The following is a 26,678-nucleotide window of genomic DNA, read 5'->3' on the forward strand; positions in this document are numbered from 1 at the left end:
TGGTAAAACATTTAAAAAACTATACTTATTAAATTGTAATGCATTCAAATGGTATGAGACGATAGGCTATTAAAATCTCCTTCTCACCCCTGACCATCACCTACCCCAGTTTCCTTCCCTGGGGATAACTACAGTTGCTGATTTCTTTGTACTCTTTTACTGATATTCTGTGCCTATACAATAAACTATATGTTTTTAATCTTGCCCTTTTACTTTTATACAGATGTAGAATACTTGAAAGAAACATTGTTCTGTACCTTGCTTTGTTCAATTAGCAATACAATTTGGAGATTGTTTCTATCAGTACATAAGAGTTCTTCAGTCTCTTTTTAATAGCTATGTAATATTCCATAGTATAAATTTAGCATATTTAACTAGTTTCTCATTTGATGGTTTTTTAAATTATTTCCAGTCTTTTGCTGTTATAAGAAAGATAGTAGCAAAAAAAAGAGCAATATATACATCTAACATGTATGTGTACAATAACATGGCCTTGTTACATGTTACTTCATGTATGTATTAATATCTACAGGATCAGTTTCTAGACATGGAAGTGCTAGTAAAAAGCTGTGGGTATTTACAATTTTGAAAGTAGAGATGTTTAAATGAATTGAAGCTATGGAATTTTATGTATTATTTACCCACCATGGAACTTCAGTTTATAATAAATGGAAATCTAAGAATTAAATTAATAATTGCTAAGATGTAAGTGAAATCCTTATAAAATTCTTTTTATTTTGCAGGTATACAAAAATAGGATATGCTGGAAATACAGAACCACAGTTTATCATCCCTTCCTGTAAGTGTTTCTTTTAAGCCACAAATTAACAGATTTAAAGATCTTTTTCTTAATTAAAGTAAAAGAAATAATCATTTCTGATACACAGTACTATTTAATCCTTTAAGTACTATGGTTTGCAAAATTTAAGTGTGACCTCATTTCTGCACTTCTAATCATTTCAGCTCTCTGTTTAGCTCCATTTACCAAATCTTCCAAATATCTCTTTAGAGACAAGATGAAGGAATTAAACAAGCTTCTGCTTTAAGGATATTGCTATTAACAGTCTGTGCTTGTAAACTAACTGTTAAAAAGTGTATCCCCATCACACACTTATGAAGACTGTCCTTTGGTTTTTGGATATGATTACTTTTTGCAGGGCCTTGTGCTTGTTGACATCCTGACCTAAGCTCATGTTTTAAAATAAGGACTGAATCTCATCTTTAGAGATGTTGACTTCAGCTGTTTTCTAATATCTTATAACCACCCAGTGTTGTTATTCTGTCTTATTTTGTTTACTTTAATTGAACATCAACTTTCAGTAGTTTGTCTTTCAGTAGTTTTTTAAAAATACTCTCATACTTGGCTTTGTTAGAGCTTTTATTTGTTAGCATGGATTATGTATCTGGTCCTTGGCATACTTTAGTACTTCTGATTTTCAAATGATTCATCTTTTTCATGCTTTATAGTAACACCTGTGATTTACTTGTCCTAATGTTGAATTAAAACTAACTTATTAGATGACAGACCTTTTGAGCCTTTGCTTGGTGGTGCTAACTCCTAGACAGTTTAATTTTGGGAGTGTCAGTAGTTTTTCACAGTAGTACTTATGTGACTCTTTGAATATTTTTATGTATTCTTATTATGAAAATAAGAAAGAAATGGAAAAATAAACATGCAGAGAGTAATGAAAGCAGTTGACATTTCAGAATTAGTGAAGTTGAGAACTAGGTAGAAATTACTAGGCTTGGCAAAGATTGCACATCTTTAGTCTCAGTGGGTTACTAATTGGACATGGATAGCTCATTGGTATACTTTTCTAGGAATTGATTTTGTAAGAAATTAGCCTACTACCTAAGTCTAATTCTTTAATACCTAGAAAGAATTTTAGGTGACACTGATGATATAGCTTATTCATTCGAGAATAGTGGCCTTAGTTTGGTGGTACCATTCTGTTGTCCTTGTGTACACTGAAGGACAGGTTTGCTTTTCTTTCCTTTTCCTCACATTTATATATCAATTTATTGATTGTTGTTTTTGATGACAAATATTGGCTCTATTGCTGACTTGTATAGAAGTACTTTTGTGGACTAGTACTTGACTTTAGTTTTACAGGGGTTGGCAAAAGTAGGTTTATAGTTGTATGTGAACACAGCTTATTCCTTTATTATTTATTTGTATTACAACTGTAAACCAATTTTTGCCCACCCTGTATTTGAATTTAGTGCTGTTAGACCATTGTATATGCTTGTATTAGTTTCCTAAGGCTGCTGTAACAAAGTACCAAAAACTGGGTGGCTTAAAACAACAGAGACTTCAGTTCTGGAGGCCAGAAGTCCAAAACCAAGTTGCCAACAGGGCCATGATCTTGCTGACAGCTCTAGGGGAGAAACCTTGCCTCTTCTAACTACTGGTGTTTGCTGATAATCCTGGACATTCCTTGGCTTGTATATACAATCACTTGGCTGTCTCCTCCCTTTGTATCTCCATGCTGTCTTTTTTCTGTGTCCAGATTTCCTCTTTTTATAAGGACACTAGTCATTGGAGTAGGGCCCACCCTAATAACCTTACTTTAACTAGCAAGACCCTACTTCCAGATAAGGTCACATTCTGAGGTTAGGGCTTCAACATATCTCTTTTTTTGCAGGACACAATTCAGTAATATATATATTACTAGAGAAGGTTTCTAACATTTAGGAGTAGAATGTGGATTTAGAATTTCTTTCCTTCAGTATTTTTTGCCCACTTCATTAAGTATATAACTGTTATTAAATGAAAGTATAACAGTTGAATGCCAGATTAACTTAAGTGTATGCATTTTTTATTATTTACATTATAGATATTACATATAGGTATTATGTATAGGTAATTATAATAAAAATGAAGGACTGCTTAACTTGGAGGATTTATAAACATAACTTAATTAAGAAATATGTAATAAGTTTTATGTATAGAACTGTATGCTGAATTTCTGAAGTTTTTTAAGGGGATTATAATAGGTTTTACCAAAATGATTTGAAAAAAACTTTTTCTTGTATGATTAGTTTAACAGAACCTTATGTCAGGGTTATATTGAAATTACTAATCTATTATAGTACAAATAGAATAGAAATATGAATGCTTTTATTTATTTATTTTAACAATATATTTTTATTGATTTCAGAAAGGAAGGGGGAGAGAGAGAGAGAAACATCAATGATGAGAGAGAATCTTTGATCAGCTGCCTCCTGCATGCCCCCCATTGGGGATCGAGCCCGCAACCTGGGTATGTGCCTTGACCCATGACCTCCTGGTTCATAGGTCCACACTCAACCACTGATCCATGTTGTCCGGGCGTAAAGAAAGCTTTAAAAAAAAAATTCCCCTTGTAATTTTTGTGTTGTCATTTGTTAGTGTTTTTAAATTTTTTCTTTTTGATGTTGATTTGGCATATGTTGATTTGGTGGGATTATAAAGTCAAAGTAGATCTTAACATAGTATTAAAAAATATAATTGAAACATTTCCAGAGCCATACTCCTTTTTTTGGCTTTTAACATTTTGAAACCTTGTCTTTGGATTGAGATTTCATTGTGTTAAATGAGTTTGGTCATTTTTTTTTTCTTTTACCTATGTGCTTTAGTTTGGCAATTTAAATATGCTAGATCATGTTTTGTTTAATAGCACTTTATAATGGAAGAAGTATTTTATAAATTTGTTTCATCTGAAAATAGTTAAATTTTTGACATGTATAAATAACTTTTATTTTAAAGGTATTGCTATTAAGGAGTCAGCAAAAGTGGGTGATCAAGCTCAAAGGAGGGTGTTGAAAGGTGTTGATGACTTAGACTTCTTCATTGGTGATGAAGCAATAGAAAAACCTACATATGCAACAAAGGTATATTTTATGATTTGTGAATTATAACATTTTTTAAAAAAATTTAGTTTATGATTGTGCCATTTAGAATTTCACTCTGTTATAGGCCTAGTAGCTTCAACCTCTTCACAATAGAAATTTCTCGTTCCCTGTGGCCCCTCCCAACTTAACGTTAACTTTATTTTTTTTCCAAGTGGAAAATTTCAGCCTGCCCAAGTGAGCAGTATTTACTTTTCCATACCTACTAGATCTTAGAATCATCAATGTAATTGCCTTTCTCATTGCCACATTTAGAGACATTTCCCATAAGTATTCAAACCTATACCATTTCTCTCCTTTTTGAAGCTTATGGAAGTGCTGCTCTCTTTTCCCTTTCTTATCCTGCCATTCTTCCCCTTCTTCCTTTTTATTGAGGTATAATTTGTATGTAGTAAAATAGGTAAGTCTTAATTATATAGTTAAAAAAATTTTATGACTCCAATCGTAAAACTTCAGGATATAGAGTAAATTTAGTAACCTAGAAGCTTTTCTTGTGTCTACTCCCATAGTCATCACCCCTACCTATACCAAAGGTAAATACCATTCTGACATTTATTATCATATTTTTGAACATTGACTTTACCTCATTTGCAGATTTCCTCCTTTGTACCTCATTTCTTCTATACTCATAATTTATTAATGAACACTACCATATGTAAAAAATTTGGCTAAGTGCTGAGAATACAGTGATGAATAACAAAATGACTTTCCTGATAAGGCAGTTATAATGTGGTGGAAAGAAATACACTGAAGAAATAATTACAGGTGTTAAGGGTGTTGCAAAAAGGAAAGTATAGAATAACTCTGGGAATGTATATCAGGAATAGCTAACCTATTTTGTGGATTCAGAAAAATCTTTAGGGAGTAAATCTTTAAGCTGAGGCTTGAATAATAAATAGGTATTGGATGAATTGTGTAGGCAAGGTTATATATATACTAGGCAGAGATTCCAATATTCAGGAAGGCTTTAAAGTATGAGGGAGCCTGAAACTGAACAACCAGTGTGCCTAAAGCATAGAGGAGGTGGAAAGAAGTGAGGAGGCTGAACAAGTAGGCCAGGATAAGATTGTTGAAAGTGTTGTTAGGCCATGTTAAAGAATTTAACTCTGTCCTTTGGGTAACATTAATGGTTTAAGTAGTGATTAAAAGCACAAATATTGAAGTATATTGGCTTGGCTGGAATTCTGGCTGTGCAACTTACTTTTTTTTTTTCTCTTCAGAGAGGAAGGGAGAGGCCTAGAGAGATAGAAATATCAATGATGAGAATCATGGATTGGCTGCCTCCTGCATGCCCCCTACTGGGGATCGAGCCTGCAACTCGGGCATGTGCCCTTGACTGGAATCAAACCTGGGATCCTTTAGCCTACAGGCTGACGCTCTATCCACTGAACCAAACCAGCTAGAGCTGGCTGTGCAACTTTCTAGCTTTGTGATATTCAGTAATTTAACCTTTCTGAGTTTTTGTTTCTTTATCTGTTAAATGGAGATAGTATAGGATTGTTGGGAGATTTGATGAGATGATGCATATAAAACAATTGTTATGGTGCTTTGTACATCATGGATACTCATATATATTGGCTGTTTTTATTTATTTATTTTAAATATATATTTTATTGATATTTTTACAGAGAGGAAGGGAGAGGGATAGAGAATTAGAAACATCGATGGATGAGAGAGAAACATTGATTAGCTGCCTCCTGCACACCCCTACTGGGGATGTGCCCGCAAGCAAGGTACATGCCCTTGACCGGAATCGAACCTGGGACCCTTCATTCTGCAGACTGACGCTCTATCCACTGAGCCAAACCAGTTAGGGCATTGGCTGTTTTTATTATTTGGAAACACAGCATCATTCTAGGAAGACCAGACTATTGTAATAACTAAGGCAAGGAATATTAGTGACTTGTACTACACTTAAGGCAGTAGGCATAGAGAGAAACAGAAATTGTGTGTGCACACAAACATTTAACTTTCATCATAGGGACTTTTAGTCAGGATGGCAAGCATAGGTAAATCTAGTACTCGCTTCCTTCCACAACCCAATCAAAATTACAGCTAAACCATAGGACAACCACTATTTAGAATCACCTGAAATATGGCCGAATGGAAGTCTTACAAGTAGGGAGTTAAAGAAGAAGCCACATTTGAGACTGGTAAGTGGGGTAGAGATGCTGAATGTGCTGGTCCCATACTCACATGTGGCTGATATAAATCAGAAGGGACATCTTGGCTGCAGAGATTCCCCCTTTAGTAGTGAGGGGTCCCAGCCCCACATCAGGCCCCCTGGCCCAGGGTTCCAATGTCAAAAAGAGAAGTCCCATAACTTTTGGCTGTAAAAACCAGTGGGATTGAGGCTGAGGGAGATGGTAGACTGCTGGAGTCCCAGGCAGTTTCTTTAACACATTAAGCACCATGTCAGTCACTGTTGACTGACACTATACTTTCTGTCCGGACCGGTCAGTCACTGGTGCCACCAGCATGTCAGTGAAATTGGATATCACGGGCTAAACGGAAAGGAAGACAAAGCAGGCTTGGTGTTTAACATGTTAAAGAGCTCACACACGGACTTATTCGGACTCCCTCCCTCTGAGCTCTATCACTGGGTAACAGCGTGAAAAAGCCATTAGAGACATAGGGGAAGGAACTGAAATGTCTAGCATCAGGGCAAGAGCTGGGGAGGCAGCTTTCTTCCAGACAGAAGTGCTTGCAGAGGCCATTGTTGCTTTGATGAGCTATCTACCTCCACAGAGCCAGCATGTCTGAGTCTCCATCAACTTGGCTAACACTGTCCACCCTCCCCACCTTGTGATCCCTTGAGGCCCCACCTCACCCAATTTCAGGAGTACCCATGATGTTTACAGTAGCTTTTCTGTATGAATGACCTGTCTTGGCTCATGTTTTAGATTTTCCTAAAAATATCTCAAACAAGCAGTAACTGGACTCTGCATACCCCATACCTTTCACTAAGTGGCCCCAGGCCTGGCAGTAGCAGCAGCTAGCCTTGATTTGTAGCTTGGCCTCTCCTGGGCCAACACAAGTAGCAGACATTTGCAGATTGCTTTGTAACTCATGACAGATGGCTCTGGGCAGTAACAGGCAATGGCTGATCTTGGCCTGCACCTCCCTGGAGGCCTGAGAGCCCGTGCACCCAGAGGACACCTTCTGACCACATTGAAGCATCACCACACAAACCACTCCACAAATGACACACTAAAGGGACAAATTCAGTGGGCACCAGAGCCCTGCTGAAGTAAGTCCTACTCTGTGGGGTGGGCCCCTGCGCAGCTGATCCTCCATGGTGGTCAGAGGTCAGTGGTCTGTGGTCACAGCCAGTCCTTGTAGCTGATGGGCCTGGGGATAAATTATTCCTTATTGATGTTCCAATAGCAATCAAAGTACACAGTCCACACAGAGGGCACACCCCGATTGCCCATTTTGGGTTATCAGAGAGGCTATGTCACTAGGCCCTACGGAACACCTACTATATTAGGCTACTCTACTATCCTGGTAGATGTAGCAGCTCTACATAATGCGTAGAAACAAATAGAGGAAGGGTGCCAAGATGAGGAGACAAAGAAACGTGTCCCAAATGAAAGAACAGAACTCAACTCCAGAAAGAGAACTAAATGTATTATAGATAAGCAATCTACTAGATCAGTGGTTCTCAACCTTCCTAATGCCCCGACCCTTTAATACAGTTCCTCATGTTGTGGTGACCCCCAACCATAAAATTATTTTCATTGCTACTTCATAACTGTAATTTTGCTACTGTTATGAATCATAATGTAAATATCTGATATGCAGGATGTATTTTCATTGTTACAAATTGAACATAATTAAAGCATGGTGATTAATCACAAAAACAATATGTAATTATATATGTTTTCCGATGGTCTTAGGCGACTCCTGTGAAAGGGTCGTTCGACCCCCAAAGGGGTCGCGACCCACAGGTTGAGAACCGCTGTACTAGATGAAGAGTTCCAAACACTGCTTATAAGGATGCTCAGTGAACTTAGTGAGAACCTTACAGCATGAAAAAGTATCATTCAGATGTGAAGGATACATTAACTGAAATGAAGAATAATTTATAGGGATTCAACAGTAGAGTAGAGGATGCCAAGATAAAATCAGCGATATGGAATATAAGAAAGCAAAAAAACACCAACTAGAAGAGCAAAAAGAAAGAAGAATGAAAAAATATGAAGATAGTGTAAGGGGCCTCTAGGACAACTTCAAGCATACCAACATTCACATCATAGGGATGCTGGAAGGAGACGAAAAGGAGCAAGATTTTAAAAACCTATTTGAGAAAATAATGACAAAAAACTTAGCTTACCTGGGGAAAGAAATAGACATACAAGTCCAGGAAGCACAGAGAGTCTCAAACAAGGTGACCTCAAAGAGGCCCACACCAAAACACATCATTAAAATGCCAAAGGTTAAAGACAAAGAGAGAATCTTAAAAGCAGCAAGAAAAAAGCAGTTAGTTACCTACAAGAGAGCTCCCATAAGACTGTCAGCTGATTTCACAACAACAACTTTGCAGGCCAGAAGGGGCTGGCAAGAAATATTCAAAGTGAAGAGCAAGGACCTACAAACCAAGATTACTCTACCCAGCAACGCTATCATTTAGGATGGAAGGACATAAAAAGCTTCCTAGACAAGAAAATGCTAAAGGAATTCATCATCACCAAACCAATAATACAAGAAATGTTGAAGGGGTTTCTTTCTAAGGAAAAAAAAAAGAAGATAAAAATATGAACAATAAAATGGCAATAAGTACATATCTATCAATAATTGAGTTAACAAGCAGAACAGAAATAGCCTCACAGATACAGAGAACATTTTGATTGTTGCCAGAAGGGAGGGGGGTTGGGAGAATGGGTGAAAAAGGTGAAAGGATTAAGAAGTATAAATTGGTTGTTACAGAATAGTCATGGGGATGTAAAGTGCAGCATAGGGAATATAGTCAGTAATCTATAATAATAAAAGTGTAATATGCTAATTAGACCAGACGTCCACCGGATGACCTTCCAGATGAAGCTGGGGCTGCAAGGGAAGCTCTGTTCCCAGGTGCCTGCTGGTGGACGGAGGGAAGCCCAGGTCCCAGGTGCCAGAGGAAAACTGGTGCCAGCAGCCTGAGGAAGGAAGGCCTACTCTTAAACAAATTTCGTGCATCGGGCCTCTGGTATTCTAATAATTATGTGTGGTATCATATGAGTGTGAGATTTATCCAGATGATCTCTTAGTAAGTTATGGAATATCTAATTGCTGGGGTGCACCTATGAAACTAATATAATAATGTATGTCAAATGTAATTGAAACAAAAATAATTTGAAAATGGGGAAAAATAAACCTTTGTCATGGGAAACTTTATATATAAAAATAGAGGAAAGAATATGAACCTCCAGGAATCCATTTCAGAGCTATGGAAGTTATCAACCTTGGACCACCCTTGTTTTATCAAATCTCCCTCTTACCCCCAGATTATTTCAAAGTAAATTCCAAATATTGTTTTACCTATAAATACTTATCTTTTAAAGATAAAGACTTTAAAAATATATCTTAAGTATATTACCCCTGAATACAGTGCAGTTTCTTAATATCTAAAATCTAGTCAGTGTTCAGATATCTCCGATTATTAATCTGTTTGAATCAAGATTCAGACATTGTGTACTCATTGGATTTGGTTGATAACTCTATTCAGTCTTTTTATAGGTTCTTCTCTATGTATGTTTCTTCTTGCCTTTTAAAATTTTCAATCTTCACTTGATATACTTGTTGATTTTTTAAAGGGGAGGAAGGAAGGAGGTAGAGAAAGAGGAAAGGGGTGGGGAGAGATCAGTGCAAGAGAGAACATCGATTGGTTGCCTTCCATACTTGCCTTCACCAGGTATTGATCCCGAAATCTAGGCAAGTGCTTTTTTTTTTTTTTTAATATATTTTATTGATTTTTTACAGAGAGGAAGGGAGAGGGATAGAGAGTTAGAAACATTGATGAGAGAGAAACATCGATCAGCTGCCTCCTGCACACCCCCCACTGGGGATGTGCCCGCAACCAAGGTACATGCCCTTGACCGGAATCGAACCTGGGACCTTTCATTCCGCAGGCCAATGCTCTATCCACTGAGCCAAATCGGTTACAGCTAGGCAAGTGCTTTGACCAGGAATTGAACCCACAAACTTTCGGTATATGGGACGATGCTCCAACCAACTGAGCCACACTGGCCAAGGCTATCTCTTTTGGCCTTTATTTATATAAAATTTTTGGTTGTCTTGTTAAATGACCCATATTCTGGATTTTGATGATTGCATCCTTGTGTCATTTAATGTGATCCTCTGCTTTCTATATTTATTTTGTGGGGGAGGGGCTGTTGTAAAATGGCAGTTAAATCTAGAAGTTTGGTTAGATTTTTGTAAAAATAGTGTGGGGTTTTTTTTGCCAAGAATAAAAAAATGGATATTTAAGGAGTAACAGGGAATGGTTAACAAGATATTGGTGGCATTATTTTTGTACATAGTAATTGTGGATAATTCTCAGTTCTTGGAAAGTTTCCTTGCTTCTCCTTATTTCTTAAGATTGAGAACATTTAAGGAGAAACACTTTTGGCTGGGTTGTGATGTAGGGAGGAGAAGATTAGTTTTTAACAAGTAGTGTTTTAGGTATCTGGGAGACATCTGATACATTGTTAGACAAATACTTGGCTTTTGGAACTCAGAAAAAAGACATAAATATTTGGAAGGTATCAGTTACCTTTGGAAGGGCTGAAATTACCTAGGGGAGTGTGTATCAGGGAAGAGCCTAGGACACAGCCTGATTAGTGCTCTATTTAGGTTTGGACAGGAGAGGAAATCGTTGCAAAGGCGACTGAGAAAGCATGGTTAGAGGACGGGGAAATAGGAAAGTGATAGACAGCATGGAATGTTTCTAAGATATCAAGTCACCTGGAGCCCATATATTAATTACTGTTTTTTTTAGCTACAAGGATGTCATTTGTCACCTTAATAAAAACCATTTTAGGAGTAATAAAAACCATTTTAGTGGCTGGATTATAGTAGGATGGATTGTGAATGGTAGGCCAGAAAAAAAAGTCAATATTCATTCAGGTTTGGCTGTGATTGGGGGAAAGAGAGAGAGAGAGAGAGAGAGAGAGAGAGAGAGAGAGAGAGAGAGAGAGAGAGGGAAGAGAGAGGGAGGGGGAGAGAGAGATATCAAGAGATCAAGAGACGTGAGTTTAAGGTAGAAGAGATGCTTAAATGCTATTGTGAAAGTGCCATTAGAAAATGAGATTAAAATAATGTAATTAAGTCAGAAGGATGAGGTCCAGAGCACAGATGATCTAATTTATATGTGGAAGATTCTCTTATATTACTAAAAAGTGAAAGAGAAAAGAATGTATGGAGTCAGTTTTATAGATTTGATGAAGGGATTCCTGACTGTTGGTGTCTGCCGTTTCTGTGAAATACATGGCGATATCATCTCTGCTTTCCAGGAAATAGTGGGAAGTGAAATCTGAATAATGGGGACATTTAAAATCACCATTGTGGAGAGTAAAGATGAATAGAGTAGAGAAACAAATGCTTGCCTGGCAAAGTTAGGTCTATTTGAGAATAGCAATTATGAATGCTTAGTTTTATCAACCCAGTTACATATGTTTCTTCAGTACAGCCAGCATTCTGTGTATGGGCAAGTTTAGGGTAGGATCATGCTGAGTTGGGCTTTGGTAGATGGAATGACAAAAGGAAATATGAATAATCAAAGTGATGTGGCGTAAAATCTAAGAGAGAAAGAGAGAGTGTGTGTGTGTGTTGGGGCAGGGCGGAGTGGTGATAGCTAGGGAATAATTATAGTAGCTAGTGGCCTGCTAGTCTAATTGTGTATGTCTGTGGGTTGGGGAGGGAAGGAGGATAGCTAGGGAATAATTATAATAGCCAGTAGCCTGCTAGTCTAATTGTGATAGAGGTATAGCAAGTTGTTGGAGGATGAACAGTTATGATCAGAGTGGGGCGTTCTTGCATTTCTGGTACTTAGAGATGCTGAGGATACTAAGATTTAAACTAGCCAAACGGGGAAAAGAAATCTTTGAAGGTGTTGAAGTCAGTGAGCTGAGAGACCATAGTTCCTCAGATTCTTTTCCCTTAAACACGTTTTCATGTCTCCCAAATGCTGCAAGCAAACCTAAATAACAAAAACTTTCTCAGTCTTTATTTGTACCTTCTTTCCTCAGCCTTTTAGCTATTATTTTCCTTTTGAAAGCAAATTTCTTATTTAGTCTCTAATCCAATTTAATAAAAGAGAAACATGGTAATTAGTGTATGACTGCTACCCTTCCCATTGGCTAATCAGGGCAATATGCAAATTAACTGCCAGCCAAGATGGCGGCTGGCAGCCAGGCAGCTTGAAACTAATACAGCCGTAGGCAAACTACGGCCCATGGGCCGGATCCGGCCCGTTTGAAATGAATAAAACTAAAAAAAAAAAGACCGTAACCTTTTATGTAATGATGTTTACTTTGAATTTATATTAGTTCACACAAACACTCCATCCATGCTTTTGTTCCGGTCCTCCGGTCCAGTTTAAGAACCCATTGTGGCCCTCGAGTCAAAAAGTTTGCCCACCCCTGAACTAACATGAGGCTTGCTTGCTCCAACGTTCCCCGCCTACCTTGCCGGCCTCTTAGCTTGCAGTTTAAGAAACATTGCAACAAATATAGAAGCTAAACAAAACCCCAGAAACCTGCTTTCAGCGAGCCCGGGATCTCAGAGCTGGAGTTATACATTGTTTCGATTATAGAACCCAAACAAACCAGATACCTGCTTTCAGCAGCAGAGCTGGAGCCAGAGCTAAAGCTGGCCCAGAATTTAAAAAAAAAGGAAAAAAGGAGCAGTTGGGAGCTTCAGTCGGCCTGAAAACAGCCGTCAGCCCCTCACCCAGACTGGCCAGGAACCCCAGTGGGGACCCCCACCCTGAAGGGTGTGTGACCAGCTGCAAACAGCCATCATCCCTTCACCCAGGCTGGCCAGGCACCCCAGTGGGGAACCCCGCCCTGATCCAGGACACCCTTCAGGGCAAACCAGCCAGCCCCACGCATGCACCAGGCCTCTATCCTATATAGTAAAAGGGTAATATGCCTCTCGGCACCAGGATCAGCGTGACAGGGGGCAATGCCCAAACCCCCTTATCGACCTGCGGCTCTGTGTGTGACAGGGGGCGGGGCCACAACCTCCCTATCCGCCCTGCTCTGTTTGTGACAGGGGAAGGCGCCCCAGCCCCCTGATCAGCCCTGCTCTGTGCCTGATAGGGGGAGCTCCCCAACCCCCTGATCCGCCCTGCTCTGTGTGTGACAGGGGGTGGCGCCTCAACCCCTGATCGGCCCTGCTCTGTGTGTGACAGGGTGCGGCGCCCCAACCTCCCCCCCACCCCCACGGGCCCTGCTCTGTGTGTGACGGGGTAGAGCCATAACCTCCCCATCGGCCCTGCCCTGAGTGTGAGAGTGGCGGCGCCCCAACCACCTGATCGGCTCTGCTCTGTGGGTGATAGAGGGCAGCGCCCCAACCCCCTGATCCACCCTGCCCTGAGTGTGATGGGGCGGTGCCCCAACCCCCCAATCGGCCCTACCCTGAGGGTGGCATTGCAACCTTCCAATCCGCCCTGCTCTGTGCATGACAGGGGGCGGCGCCCCAACTCCCCAATCGGCTCTGCTCTGAGCCCGACCAGGGGCTGCACCTAGGGATTAAGCCTGCTCTCTGCCACCCAGGAGCAGGCCTAAGCCAGCAGGGCGTTATCTCCCGAGGGGTCCAAGACTGCGAGCGGGCACAGGCCGGGCTGAGGGACTCCCCTTCCCCCCCCCGAGTGCACAAATTTTTGTGCACTGGGCCTCTAGTTATTTGATAAACTATTAGATTGATTGTGTGTAACAGTCTTCATCCTTCTTGATTTGTCTTTTCTGTTTCTAACATAGACTATTCTTTATTTGTTACTGTTTTATTTTCCCTATTGTTGCTGGTTCTTTCTCTGTTGCCCACTACTCAAATGTTTTTATTTCCCAGGTACTGTCCTTGATTCTCTGTTATTTCTTTATTAAATACTTCGTGGAGGTGATCTCATCCACTCCTCTATCTGCAACTACAACCTAAAATCCCTACTTCCAATTCCTTGGCCACATTTCCAACTACCTATTGCCTGGCTCTCAAATGTAATCTACCGATACAAAACTTATTATATACTAGAGGCCCGGTGCACAAAAATTTGTGCCCCCCCCCCCCCAGGGAGGGGGGGACAGTCCCTCAGCCTGGCCTGTGCCCTCTTACAGTCTGGGACCTCTCTGGGGATGACCATCTGCTGGCTGAGGCCTGTTCCCCAGGGGATTGGGCCTAAACTGGCAATCAGACATTCCTCCGGCAGCCCTCGAGGGATGTCCACTTGCCAGTGGGGAGCAGACCTAAAATGCAGTTGGACATCCTCAGCACTGCTGAGGAGGCAGGAGAGGCTCTCGCCACCACCGCTGTACTGGCAGCCATCAGCCTGGCTTGTGGCTGAGCAGAGCTCCTCCATGTGGGAGCTCACTGACCACCAGGGGGCAGCTCCTGCGTTGAGTGTCTTCCCCCTGGTGGTCAGTGTGTGTCATAGTGACCAGTCATTCCCAGTCTTTCTGCTGTTAGGGTCAGTTTGCATATTACCCTTTTACTATATAGGATAGAACGGGTATCCTATATAGGTGATGAACGGGTGAACGGGTGGGGACTGGCAGGTTTGCCCTGAAGGTTGTCCTGGATCAGGGTGGGGGTCCCACTTGGGTGCCTGGCCAGCCTGGGTGAGGGGCTAAGGGCTGTTTTCAGGCTTCCCGCACCCCCTTCAGGGTCAGGGTCCCCACTGGGGTGCCTGGCCAGCCTGGATGAGGGGCTGATGGCTGTTTGCAGCTGGTCGCACCCCCTTCAGGGTGGGGGTCCCCACTGGGGTGCCTGGCCAGCCTGGATGAGGGGCTGATGGCTGTTTTCAGGCAGGCCAAGCCTGCAACTGAAGCTCCCAGTCTCTCCTTTTTTCTTTTTATTCTGGGATTTATTTACCTTCTGTAATTGAAACTTTGTTGTGGTTCCAGCTCCAAGGTTGGCTGGCTGAAAGCAGGTATCTGGGGTTTGTTTAGCTTCTATAATTGCAACATTGTTGCATCTGGAGCTCAGACCTGGGCCGCGGCAGGCGGGGAACCCGGCTTCCTCCATCGCGAGAGCAACCAAGCCTCATGATCGCTTCAGCTGTGTGGATGCTGGCCGCCATCTTGGTTATCAGTTAATTTGCATATCACCCTGATTAGCCAATGGGAAGCATAGCAGAGGTATGGTTAATTACCATGTTTGTGTATTATTAGCTAGGATACTCTACCCTTCCTTAGTTCAAGAAAAAATAAAACACAACTTTTGTGTCTGGATTAATAGTTCTTTCCAGTCTGACTTCAAAGCTAAAAATATTGATATCTTTGTGTTTCTTCTAATTCTTATTGATAGAAATCTTAAATCTGGCCTAATATCATTGACTAGAGGCCTCGTGCATGAAAATTCATGCACTGGAGGTGGGGTCCCTCAGCCCGGCCTGCCCCCTCGGGGGCGGCAGGCAACCTGGAGATCAGGGGAAGGCAACGCCCCATCGCACCTCTGCTGCTGCCATTGCCGGCAGCACAAGCTTCAGCTGGCCCTGGTTACCTGAGCCTCTGGCGGCCCTGGGTGGCTGGGCAGCCGCCATCTGAGGCTTGCCTGCGCCTCGGGCCAGCCCTGGGTGACTTAGGGGACTGGGGGACTCTGGAGGCAGGCGCCCCAGTGGGGCTGAGGAAACTGGGTGCCATCATCTTTGAGGGCATGGCAGTCATTTAGCATATTCCCTCCTTATTGGCTGTGGGCGCCACCATCTTTGAGGGCAGGGCAGTCAGTAAGAATATTCCCTCCTTATTGGCTGTGGGCGCCGCCATCTTTGAGGGTAGGGCAGTCAATTAGCATATTCCCTCCTTATTGGCTGTGGGTGTTGCCATCTTTGCAATGGGGTGAGGGTCAATTAGCATATTCCCTCCTTATTAGATAGGATACCACAGTTGGGGCTTTTATTTTCCCTTGCTTAGTTGTCTTAACATTCTTTTCAGCTTTCTCAGTGCTGCTATAATAATCTTCCTAAAAATCAAAGCTGTTCTTGTCACTCCCCTGATTAAAATTTTCTGCCAATGCCCTATTTCTTACAGAATAAAATCTAAATACAAGGAAAATACAGTTTTTGAGAATCTGGTCCCTTTATCTAGAACTGATCTGTCTCTCTACACCCCTAACCCCAACCTTTTGTCACACATATTTCTCATTGTTAAATGCAGTGTTTGTCTTTTTACATATTTTTTTCTTTCTATTCTATATCTACATGTTCTTCCCTCTTCTTCCTCCAAGAAAATAAAATCAATAAGGTTGCTCCTTTAAGACCCAGCTTAGATATGACCTTATCAGTCATATAGGAGTATTTCTATTTTTCCTCAGGAGCCTAGCTCCTCATCTAGCCCTAGGTACTTTATTTCTTTAAAAATTTACAATAGATTTGTATCTATCTCTTTCATTAGCTTGAGGGGGGCAGGTGGTTCATGTCCTTAGCATTTGTGCCCATGGTTCACAGTTGCTACACAATAAAATAACATTTAGACTATTTAAATATGTAAACTTCAGTAATGTTATAAAATGAATGATGTAGTACATATTTTTCCTTACTTAAAGCAAGGAAATTCATAATATAATGCCTTAAAAAGTATGGAGAAGTCTAGGGTGAGATGTGGATATTGGGGATTAACTGATAATAGGTTTAATGACTGAGTAAATGACTATAGGAGGTTTACTTGTTCTTTCAGTGTAAGATATTGAGTATGTACTTGCATGGAACTGTATATTTTGTTTGTTTCTTTTTCTGTTATATATATTTAAAAAATTTGCATAAATGTTAATTTGCTTGTTTAAGGAATTCTTTATATATTTGGAGTACTAACTTTTGTTATATGTGTTGTGGAACTGTATTTTATTGCAGAGATTCACAAATTTTCTCAATGTCTTTAGTGTCTCAGTAAGATTGTTTAGAGTGACCTCTAGACCAAAAGAAATATCTAACAGCTTGCTTATTAAGCAGCTAGGTCTAAGGAATTAAATAGCCTTTTGGAAAAAAATAAGACACTTATTTGAAAGGAAAATGTTTAATTGTTAAATAATTACAATTTTATAAGAATGCATGTGCCTGTTAGGTATTTCACAACTTCTCACACCTGGAATCAGATTGCACATCTCCTCCTGCATTTCTTATTTTACATTAGTTTTTGGGGGAGGTACTAGTTTTTATTATAGCAACTACTGGCAACTCAGCTTCTCAAAGAAGTGATGTTATTGAAAATAATATATGTAGTATTAACTAATGTTGAAACTGAATTTCTCTGCTAGTGTTGGACTGATTTTGAGTGTCACTGTATTTTCCTGAAAAATTTAAAGTAATTGGTGTTGTCTTTGTGAATTTGCTGTAGTACCCTGGGGCTCAGTTTTGAAAGCATGTTTCTTAACAAATATATATAGTTTTTCTTTTAATTTTACATGCTTGATTTATTATTGCTATATACTTACCAACTGTGTTTTATATATTAGGCACATAGCAATTATTTATGAAAGAGCTAATAAATTAAATGTTAAGGAAATTGTAGTAAACTATAATTTTCATAGGCTTAATTTTAAATTTTTCGCTTATTACAAAATTTTCAGAAATCCAGACAGACTAGTACAGTGATGGCGAACCTTTTGAGCTCGGCGTGTCAGCATTTTGAAAAACCCTAACTTAACTCTCCTGCCGTGTCACAGGATATTTGCAACCATAGTAAAACAAAGATTTATATTTTTGTTATTTATTTTATATATTTAAATGCCATTTAACAAAGAAAAATCAACCAAAAAAAATGAGTTCGCGTGTTACCTCTGACACGCGTGTCATAAGTTCGCCATCACTGGACTAGTACAATGATTTTCCATCTATATTTACAATTTTTAACATTTTTACGTTATGTTTTACATTATAATTTTAACATGTTTGCATTATGTTTTTAATTGAATCACCAGAAAATATATTGCAGGGATAATTTTACTTATTTCTAAATAGTTATGTATGAATCCCTAAAGAATGATCTACAGCCCTAACCGGTTTGGCTCAGTGGATAGAGCGTCAGCCTGCGGACTGGAGGGTCCCAGGTTCGATTCTGGTCAAGGGCATGTACCTTGGTTGCGGGCACATCGATGTTTCTCTCTCATTGATGTTTCTAACTTTCTATCCCTTTCCCTTCCTCTCTGTAAAAAACTCAATAAAATATGTTTTTATAAAAAAAGAATGATCTACAGTTTGATTATCACACCTAAGAAATGCTGTCCTTTTCTAGTACTCACTAATGATCTAGTATTCTCTGGGTTTTTAAATTTTGGTAGTTTCTTTTGATGGTAATAATATTTGTATTTTATTATTTTGTTTTAATAGTGGCCAATTCGCCATGGTATAGTTGAAGATTGGGATTTGATGGAAAAGTTTATGGAACAAGTGATCTTTAAATATTTAAGGGCAGAACCTGAAGACCATTATTTTCTTCTGGTAAGTACAAATTGTAATTTCACTGAGGAAAGTTTTGAAGAAACTCAATGAGAATATTTTCATTACATCTGTATTCATGAGGGCATGCTTTATTTTTTATTAAATTGTCGTATGTCTAAAAGACTCTAAAAAGCGCTTTTGTCTTTAAGATTATTCTGTTCTGGCCGAACCGGTTTGGCTCAGTGGATCGAGCGTCGGCCTGCGGACTGAAGGGTCCCAGGTTCGATTCCGGTCAAGGGCATGTACCTTGGTTGCAGGCACATCCCCAGTGGGGGGGGCGTGCAGGATGCAGCTGATCGATGTTTCTCTCTCATCGATGTTTCTAACTCTCTATCCCTCTCCCTTCTTCCCTGTAAAAAATCAATAAAATATATTTTTAAAAAAAAAGATTGTTCTGGAGTTCAAATAGAGTAGTAATATATTGAAACAACAAAGTTTAGGCACTTAAGAAATTCTTTTGATAATTAATATGTAATCTTTTTGATAGAAATAGTAAGGTTCAGAAAAAAGTTGGAGATACGGCGCTTCCCTTTTTAATTGTAGTCTGATTATTATTTCATTTGTAATTTTTGGCAACAAAAATACAATATAACTTAATTTTTAAACTTTTTCTTTTTACCAAAATAGTTGCATGTTCATATCTATCTTTAAAAAATTAAATGGTATAAGATGGAAAATAAAAAAAACAGCACTCTTCTTCCTCATGTCTCCCAACCCTTGATTCGTATTCCCCAGAGGTTAACATTTAAAAATTCATCCATGTTGTTGAGGATACCAATAACTTGTTGCTTTTTCTGGGTTGCATTCCATTAGATGATTATGCCTTACTATGTATTTTCTGTTGATGATCACCTGGGCTGTTGCCAGTTTTTTACTATTAACAATATTTTGGCTACTGGGAACTTTCCTATACAGATCTTTCTGGGGACATATGTTTTCATTTCTCTTGTATAAATACTTTGGTACAGAATTGCTGTAGGTAGGTGCATAATAGGTTTTTTAGGAAACTTTCAGAACTTTTTCAGAACCTTTTATATAAGATGTAAGTTGGTTGTTCTACAATCTGCCCAATATTTGGTGTGTTAGTCTTTTTAGCTTTAGCCATTTTAGTGGGTGTGTAAGCTTTCTCATTTTGGTTTTAATTTGCAATTTCCTGATGACTAATGACATTGAGCACTTTTTCATGTACTTACTAGCTATCTGTTTTCCTTATGAAGTTTCTGATTATATTTTATGTAGAACTGCTGTTTGTTTTGGAGTTTATAGTTTAACTGCTTTGGTTTTTTAGTTTGCTTAATTTTGTATGTATTGCTAAATATCTTCATACTGTTGAACCTAGTTCCAAACTCTCTCAACATCAGGCAGTTTGCTTATTAAAAGTTTTACATGTGAAAAACTCTATTCCTGCTTAGTTTTTTTAAACTTTCTTTATAAGGCCTTTTAAAATTGAAAAAAATACATTTAATTTGTAATGAATTCAAGTTTTATCATTTTTTTGTAATTTTTGCTCTGTGAATGTAAGGAATCCATGGCCTTCCTCAAGGTCAAAAAGATAATTCTTTTGTGTTAAGTTTAAAAGTTTTGCCTTTTAACTTTACATATTTGAGATAACAAAAAGGATTGGATTGTCATATCAGACTCATAAGAATCAGTTTTACCCAGTTTCCAACTTTAATAATTTAAATGAATTAAATGATCTTGAGACATAAGCAAAAAATGAAATCTGGGATTTTCATTGCTGTTCCCTAGGTCCTTTTTGCCTCAGACTTAACCCAGATACAAGTTTCTAAGTGATATATGCAGCCACATAACTTAAACTGAAGAGAACTATGTAAATATCTCCATTTTATAGTCGCTTAACAGTTATGTAACTTACATAACATTTTTTTCAGGAAGCTGTGCCATGAATTTGTCGAATTTTGACTTATCTATCTATATAAAACCCTAATATGCAAATTCACCAAATGGCAGAACAACTGGCGGAGCGACCAGTTGCTATGATGCACACTGACCACCTGGGGGCAGATGCTTAACGCAGGAGCAGCCCGCAGGCCCCAACCTATGGTGGCAGCGAGAGGTGGGGCCGGCGAGCAGGTGGTGCCAGGCCAGCCAAGGCGGGTGCAAGCAGGGGCAGCCCAATCACCCTGCTAGTCACCCTGCGGATTGGCCCTGATCGCTAGCCAGGCCTAGGGACCCTACCCATTCACGAATTTCGTGCACTGGGCCTCTAGTTTACTATAATTGTACACAGATCAGGTACATTCTGCTATAAATAATGCATAGATGATTCTTCCAGTAGCAAATGCCACTGGAGGTTTTTCATTGCCATGTTTAGAAGGTGATTTGATTGGGTCTCCTTCCTTCTTCCTCCTTCCTTCCTTCCCTTTCTCAATGTTTAATTCTTCAAGTGGTGTGACAGGAATTCAGTTACCTTTTTTTTATGTGAATAACCATATTTTTGCATACGTTTAGATCTGTTTGAATTCTCTATTTTTTTCTTTGACTGTGTCTCTCTTTACCTCTAAGTTTTAATGACTTTTAAATACAGTGTTTGAAATAAATTATTTCTCATTTAAAATTGTCTATTAAGTTATCAAAATAATCTGATATTGTCTATTTAAAATGTTATTCAATTTAATAGACTGAACCTCCTCTGAATACTCCAGAAAACAGGGAATATACTGCTGAAATAATGTTTGAGTCTTTCAATGTTCCAGGCTTGTACATTGCTGTGCAGGTAAGCAAGTTCATAAGTTAAGAGACTCTGGATTCTTAAGTTTTAATCTGATTTAATTCTCTATCTATGTATTATAACCTCAAAGCATATCCTAGTTCTCTCTTGAGTTGATAATTTAGAAATCCTATTATAGGATATTGAGTTTTAGTCAGTAGAAAAGAAGTGTTAAAGTATATTAATGGTTTTTGGTTAACTCATATCCTTTTATAGGACAGAAAAAAGGGAACTAAAGTTCATTGAGTGTTTCTGCCATGTCAGGAACTTCATATCCTATCTAATAAAAGAGAAACATGGTAATTAGCATACATCCGCTACCCTTCCCATTGGCTAATCAGGGCAATATGCAAATTAACTGCCAGCCAAGATGGCGGACACCAGCCAGACAGCTTAAAGCGAACATGAGGCTTGTTTGCTTCAGTGACGGAGGACTCCAACGTTCCCCGCATGCCACTGCTGGCCTCTGAGCTGCAACTCTAAGCAACTATGTTACAAATATAGAAGCTAAACAAAACCCCAGAAACCTGCTTTAGTCTGCCAGGCTTCAGCCAGCAGGATCGCAACATTGTTTCAAATACAGAAGGTAAACAAAGGCCAGAAACCTGCTTTCAGCAGCGGAGGCCTAAGAGCTGGAGCCAAGCCTCAAAGCTAAAGCTGGTCCAGAATAAAAAAAAATGAAAAAAGGAGCGGTTGGGAGCTTCAATCACCCGCCAGCCTGAAAACAGCCCTCACCCCTCACCCAGACTGGCCAGGCACCCCAGTGGGGACCCCCACCCTAAAGGGTGTGTGGTCAGCTGCAAACAGCCATCATCCCCTCACCCAGACTGGCCAGGCACCCCAGTGGGGACCCCCACCCTGATCCAGGACACCCTTCAGGGCAAACCAGCCGGCCCCACCCGTGCACCAGGCCTCTATCCTATATAGTAAAAGGGTAATATGCCTCCCATCCTATATAGTAAAAGGGTAATATGCCTCCCAGCACTGGGATCAGCGGAGCCGAGAGGCCTCCCGGCACCGGGATCAGCGTGACAGGGGGCAATGCCCAAACCCCCTGATTGCCCTGCAGCTCTGTGTGTGACAGGGGGCGGGGCCACAACCTCCCTATCCGCCCTGCCCTGTTCATGACAGGGGAAGGCGCCCCAACCCCCTGATCAGCCCTGCTCTGTGCCTGATAAGGGGAGCTCCCCAACCCCCTGATCGCCCTGCGGCTCTGTGTGTGACAGGGTGCGGCGCCCCAACCCCCCCTCACCCCCCACGGGCCCTGCTCTGTGTGTGACGGGGTAGTGCCATAACCTCCCCATTGGCCCTGCCCTGAGTGTGACAGTGGCGGCGCCCCAACCCCATGATCAGCCCTGCTTTGTGGGTGATAGAGGGCGGCGCCCCAACCCCCTGATCCGCCCTGCTCTGTGTGTGATGCGGCGGTGCCCCAACTCCCCTATCGCCCCTACTCTGTGCGTGACAGGGGGAGCTCCCCAACCCCCTGATCAATCCTGCTCTGTGCGTGACAGGGTACGGAGCCCCAACCTCCCTGATGGGCCCTGCTCTGTGCGTGACAGGGTACGGAGCCCCAACCCCCCAATCAGCCCTACCCTGAGCGTGGCTGAGGGTGGCATCGCAACCTCCCAATCCGCTTTGCTCTGTGCATGACAGGGGGCAGCGCCCCAACTCCCCAATCGGCCCTGCTCTGAGCCCGACCAGGGGCTGCACCTAGGGATTAGGCCTGCCCTCTGCCACCCGGGAGCAGGCCTAAGCCAGCAGGTCGTTATCTCCCGAGGGGTCCCAGACTGTGAGAGGGCACAGGTCAGGCTGATGGACCCCCCTCCCCCACCCAGTGCACAAATTTTTGTGCACCGGGCCTCTAGTATATAATAATAGTGTAATATACTAATTAGACTGGACGTCTTCCAGACGTCATTCCGGACGTCTTTCCTGATGAAGCCATCCTTCCCGACGAAGCCGGGGCCGGAGGGAAGCAGCTCGGTCCCAGGTGCAGGAGGGAAGCGGGTGCCAGCAGCCAGGGGAAGGAAGACCTACTCGTGCATGAATTTTTGTGCATTGGGTCTCTAGTGTGAGTGTGTGTGTGTGTGTGTGTGTGTGTGTGTGTGTGTGTGTGTATTCATTTATCCTTAGAACATTCATTGTGTTCTTTTTACAGTCTGTTTTGACTGATTTATTGCTATGTGTATTTGACCACCTTCTCCTTTGTGCCTCTCTGTATCCTATATATCATAAATTCCTGCGATACTTTATTGTACTTAATTTGTATGTATATCTATATGGTATAGCTTCTGTCCCACCCCTCAGGATCAGAACTTACCTCTTATTTTTTAACCCTATAGTAAGTGTGATAACCTGGCATATCACAGATGCTTAATGAGTATATAAACTATTTTATAGTTCTGGTGGCACACAATGTTTGTAGTGTGATCCTGTGTTATAATTGGCGGTCAGCCTAGACATCTTTCTAGGTCCATTTTTCAGCTATTTATATTGCAAGTAGATTTTAAAAAGCCAGTTTTGTTCTGTTTTTAATTATTAGTCATATATCTTATTTGAGGCTTGGATTGTATGAAATACAGATTTTTAAAAATGAACTAGCTGTGTTAATTTCTTAATTTGTAAACTCCTTTTTTAAAGGATTATACTTTATTGCCTATGCCACAATTTTTCACAGAAAAATGTTACCTCATCAACTTTGTTTTGTAATTATATCATAGTATTTGGAAGTGTGCAAGGGCTTTTCTGTGATAAGTTGTTATATATCCCTAGATGCATATTGCACTTAGAAAATTTGGAGATAATCTTATAAGAGTGATACTTGTATTGAATAATTCTGGTGATTGGGTGGTTGGTGGTGCGCTTCTTTTGCTTTGTTGTTTGTAACAGGCTATCCCATATAAACAGTTTAAGTCTTGATAATCTTATACAATTTCATGTTAGTCTTCCACATTTTTTTGGCTTTAGGAGAAAAAAGGCTCTCACTGAAATATGGAAAATTTATAAATATGTCCCTGAAAGCAAATATAAACTCGTAAGTTTGTCTTAATAAAATGTAGAATGTGAATAATTTGATTGCATAGTGTAAATTAATTTTGTATATTTTCTTTCCAGGCATACTACATTTAAAATTGAATAAAATACTCCAGTAAAATATATGTAATTTTAACTCTCTGTCTTTGTTTCTTTTTTGCCCGTCTTATTTCTTTTTATTCAAGGCCGTTCTTGCCTTAGCTGCATCCTGGACCTCAAGACAAGTAGGGGAACGGACATTGACTGGTACGGTAATAGACAGTGGAGATGGTGTCACACATGTCATTCCTGTGGTAAGAATATTTTAAAATTACTGAATAGGACATCAAATTACACATCTGGCAAATTAAATTATATGAATTAATACCACTTTTTAAAACTTTAAGTATTATACTTAAAAAATTAGCTGTGATTTGGCCATTTGTTCAACTATAGTTGTATTTTGCTCAAATTATTGTTAAAATTTTATAAACAAATTCTAAAATATTTCTTTTGCTATAGGTTTGTACTACTATTAGGAAATAATTAGAAATTTTTTAGCAATAGTTTTTAATTTATAATTGGGAAATGATGAATTGGAGTATATGGAATGAAAAAATATATCTTTCTTTTCTTAAACTTGGAATTCTTTTCTCCAGTTTGATGTGTCTTTGTGTGTATTAGCCAGTTGATAGTCTCTCTCATCCTTAATTAACACATTTCAGACTGGTGTGTACATTAACAAAATGGCAGTTAGTTGTGAGCAATGACCATTAATGACTTTTAGGGAACTATTTTTTTTTTTTTTTTAATAAAAAGCTCAAGATATGATTGGGCTTCATGGTTTAAATTTAGTAAAGTATATTAAGAAAAATGCATCAGATTGGATTATTGTCTGAGATAGCATTTTTTTGCCAAGGCCTTTGTGCTTCTAATCTTAATGACAAATTAGTTTTTTTACTGTGCTTCATAGATTCAAAATGACAGCTCAGATTTATACTGATCATTATTTTCTTCTTTTCTGTTGAGTTAGTGGGTTATTTTTATAATTCTATTTTGCTTCTTTATTGACCTACTAGCTATACTATATTTTTTTGGTATTGTCATTTGCTTGTTTCTTTGTGGTGGTTGCTCCAGGGCTTATCGTAAGCAACTTTAACTTATCACAATCTAACTCCAAATAATATTCTAGGTTTCATAACTTTTCTAGTCTGTATTGTCATTCATTTTACTTCTACATGTTATTTATTCAATAGTATATTATTAATTTGTTTCATTGTAAGTTGTATATTAGTTTTGCTAGGGCAGCCATAACGAAGTACCACAAACTGAGTGACTTAAACAATTAAAGGATTAATTTTTTCACAGATATGGAGGCTAAAATGTTTGAGGTCAAGATGTTGGCAGTGTTGACTTCCAAGGGCTCTCTTGTAGACCATATGTCTTCTCTGTGTCTGTGTTCCAGTCTCCTCCTCTTTTAAGAACAGTAGTCATATCAGATCAGGGCCCACTCTAATCATTTCATTGTAACTTTATTTTACCTCTTTAAATACCCTATCTCCAAAGGCAGGAACATTTTGACAGTATTGGGGATTAGCATGTTAACAGAATTTTGGGAGGGACAGGTCACAAGTCAGCCTATAATAAATAGTCATCTTTAAAAGAGATTTTGAAAAACACATACAATTCTTTTATATTTACCTACACACCATTTTCAGTGCTCTTTATTCCTTTGTGAAGGTCTAGATTTTCATCTAGCATCATTTCTTTCTGTCTGAATGTTGGTTTTTAATATTCTTATGGTCCTGATCCTCTGCCTATGAATTATTTCAACTTATGTACATACTTTAAAAGGTCTTTATTTTGCCTTCATTTTTGGCAGATAGATTTACTTAATGTAGAATTTTAGGTTGGTAGTTTCCTTCCTTTTAGTATTTTAAAGATGTGGCTCTACTGTTTTCTGACTTACTTTGTTTTTGAAAGTATCTGCTATAATTTCAGGTTTGTTCCTTTGAATGTAACGTTTCTTGTCTGGCTGCTGTCAAGTTATCTTTTTACATATTCTAGGTTCACTAGATTTCAGCTATTTGATTGTGATGTATCTAAATGTGGTTTTCTTCATTTCTTCTCATTGAGCTGCTTGGACCTGTGGATTTGTAGTTTTTATGATATCTGAGAAGTTTTTGTCCATTATTTCTTCATATATCTTTTCTTTTCCTCCTTTACCTCCTGATCTTTAGAAACTCCATTACATGTATATTAGACTGTTTAAAGTTGTCTCATAATTAACTGATACTCTATTTTTTTCTAACCTTTTTTTTTCTGTACCCTTTTGGAGAGTTTCTATTTCTGTCTTCATGATCATGATTTTTATTCATTGTGTAATGTGCTGTAATTACATTTATTGTATTTTTA

General features: G+C 39.5%; 1 protein-coding gene across 4 annotated transcripts in view; it reads left to right on the forward strand.

Moving 5' to 3' along the window:
• ACTR3 (actin related protein 3) overlaps positions 1–26,678 on the forward strand; it is a 64,713-nt gene that overhangs the window by 23,928 nt on the left and 14,107 nt on the right. For 2 of the 4 annotated variants that reach the window (XM_036320858.1, XM_036320857.1), the window contains 7 exons: positions 744–799; positions 3,749–3,873; positions 18,410–18,520; positions 21,162–21,257; positions 23,147–23,322; positions 24,219–24,285; positions 24,470–24,577. In XM_036320858.1, the coding sequence (XP_036176751.1) occupies positions 744–799; positions 3,749–3,873; positions 18,410–18,520; positions 21,162–21,257; positions 23,147–23,322; positions 24,219–24,285; positions 24,470–24,577 (739 nt within the window). The remainder of the gene's footprint in view (positions 1–743; positions 800–3,748; positions 3,874–18,409; positions 18,521–21,161; positions 21,258–23,146; positions 23,323–24,218; positions 24,286–24,469; positions 24,578–26,678) is intronic. The other 2 variants (XM_036320859.1, XM_036320860.1) reach the window with 2 other exon arrangements.

This window comes from Myotis myotis, unplaced genomic scaffold (genome assembly GCF_014108235.1).
Source record: "Myotis myotis isolate mMyoMyo1 unplaced genomic scaffold, mMyoMyo1.p scaffold_m19_p_8, whole genome shotgun sequence".
Classification (NCBI taxonomy): domain Eukaryota; kingdom Metazoa; phylum Chordata; class Mammalia; order Chiroptera; family Vespertilionidae; genus Myotis; species Myotis myotis.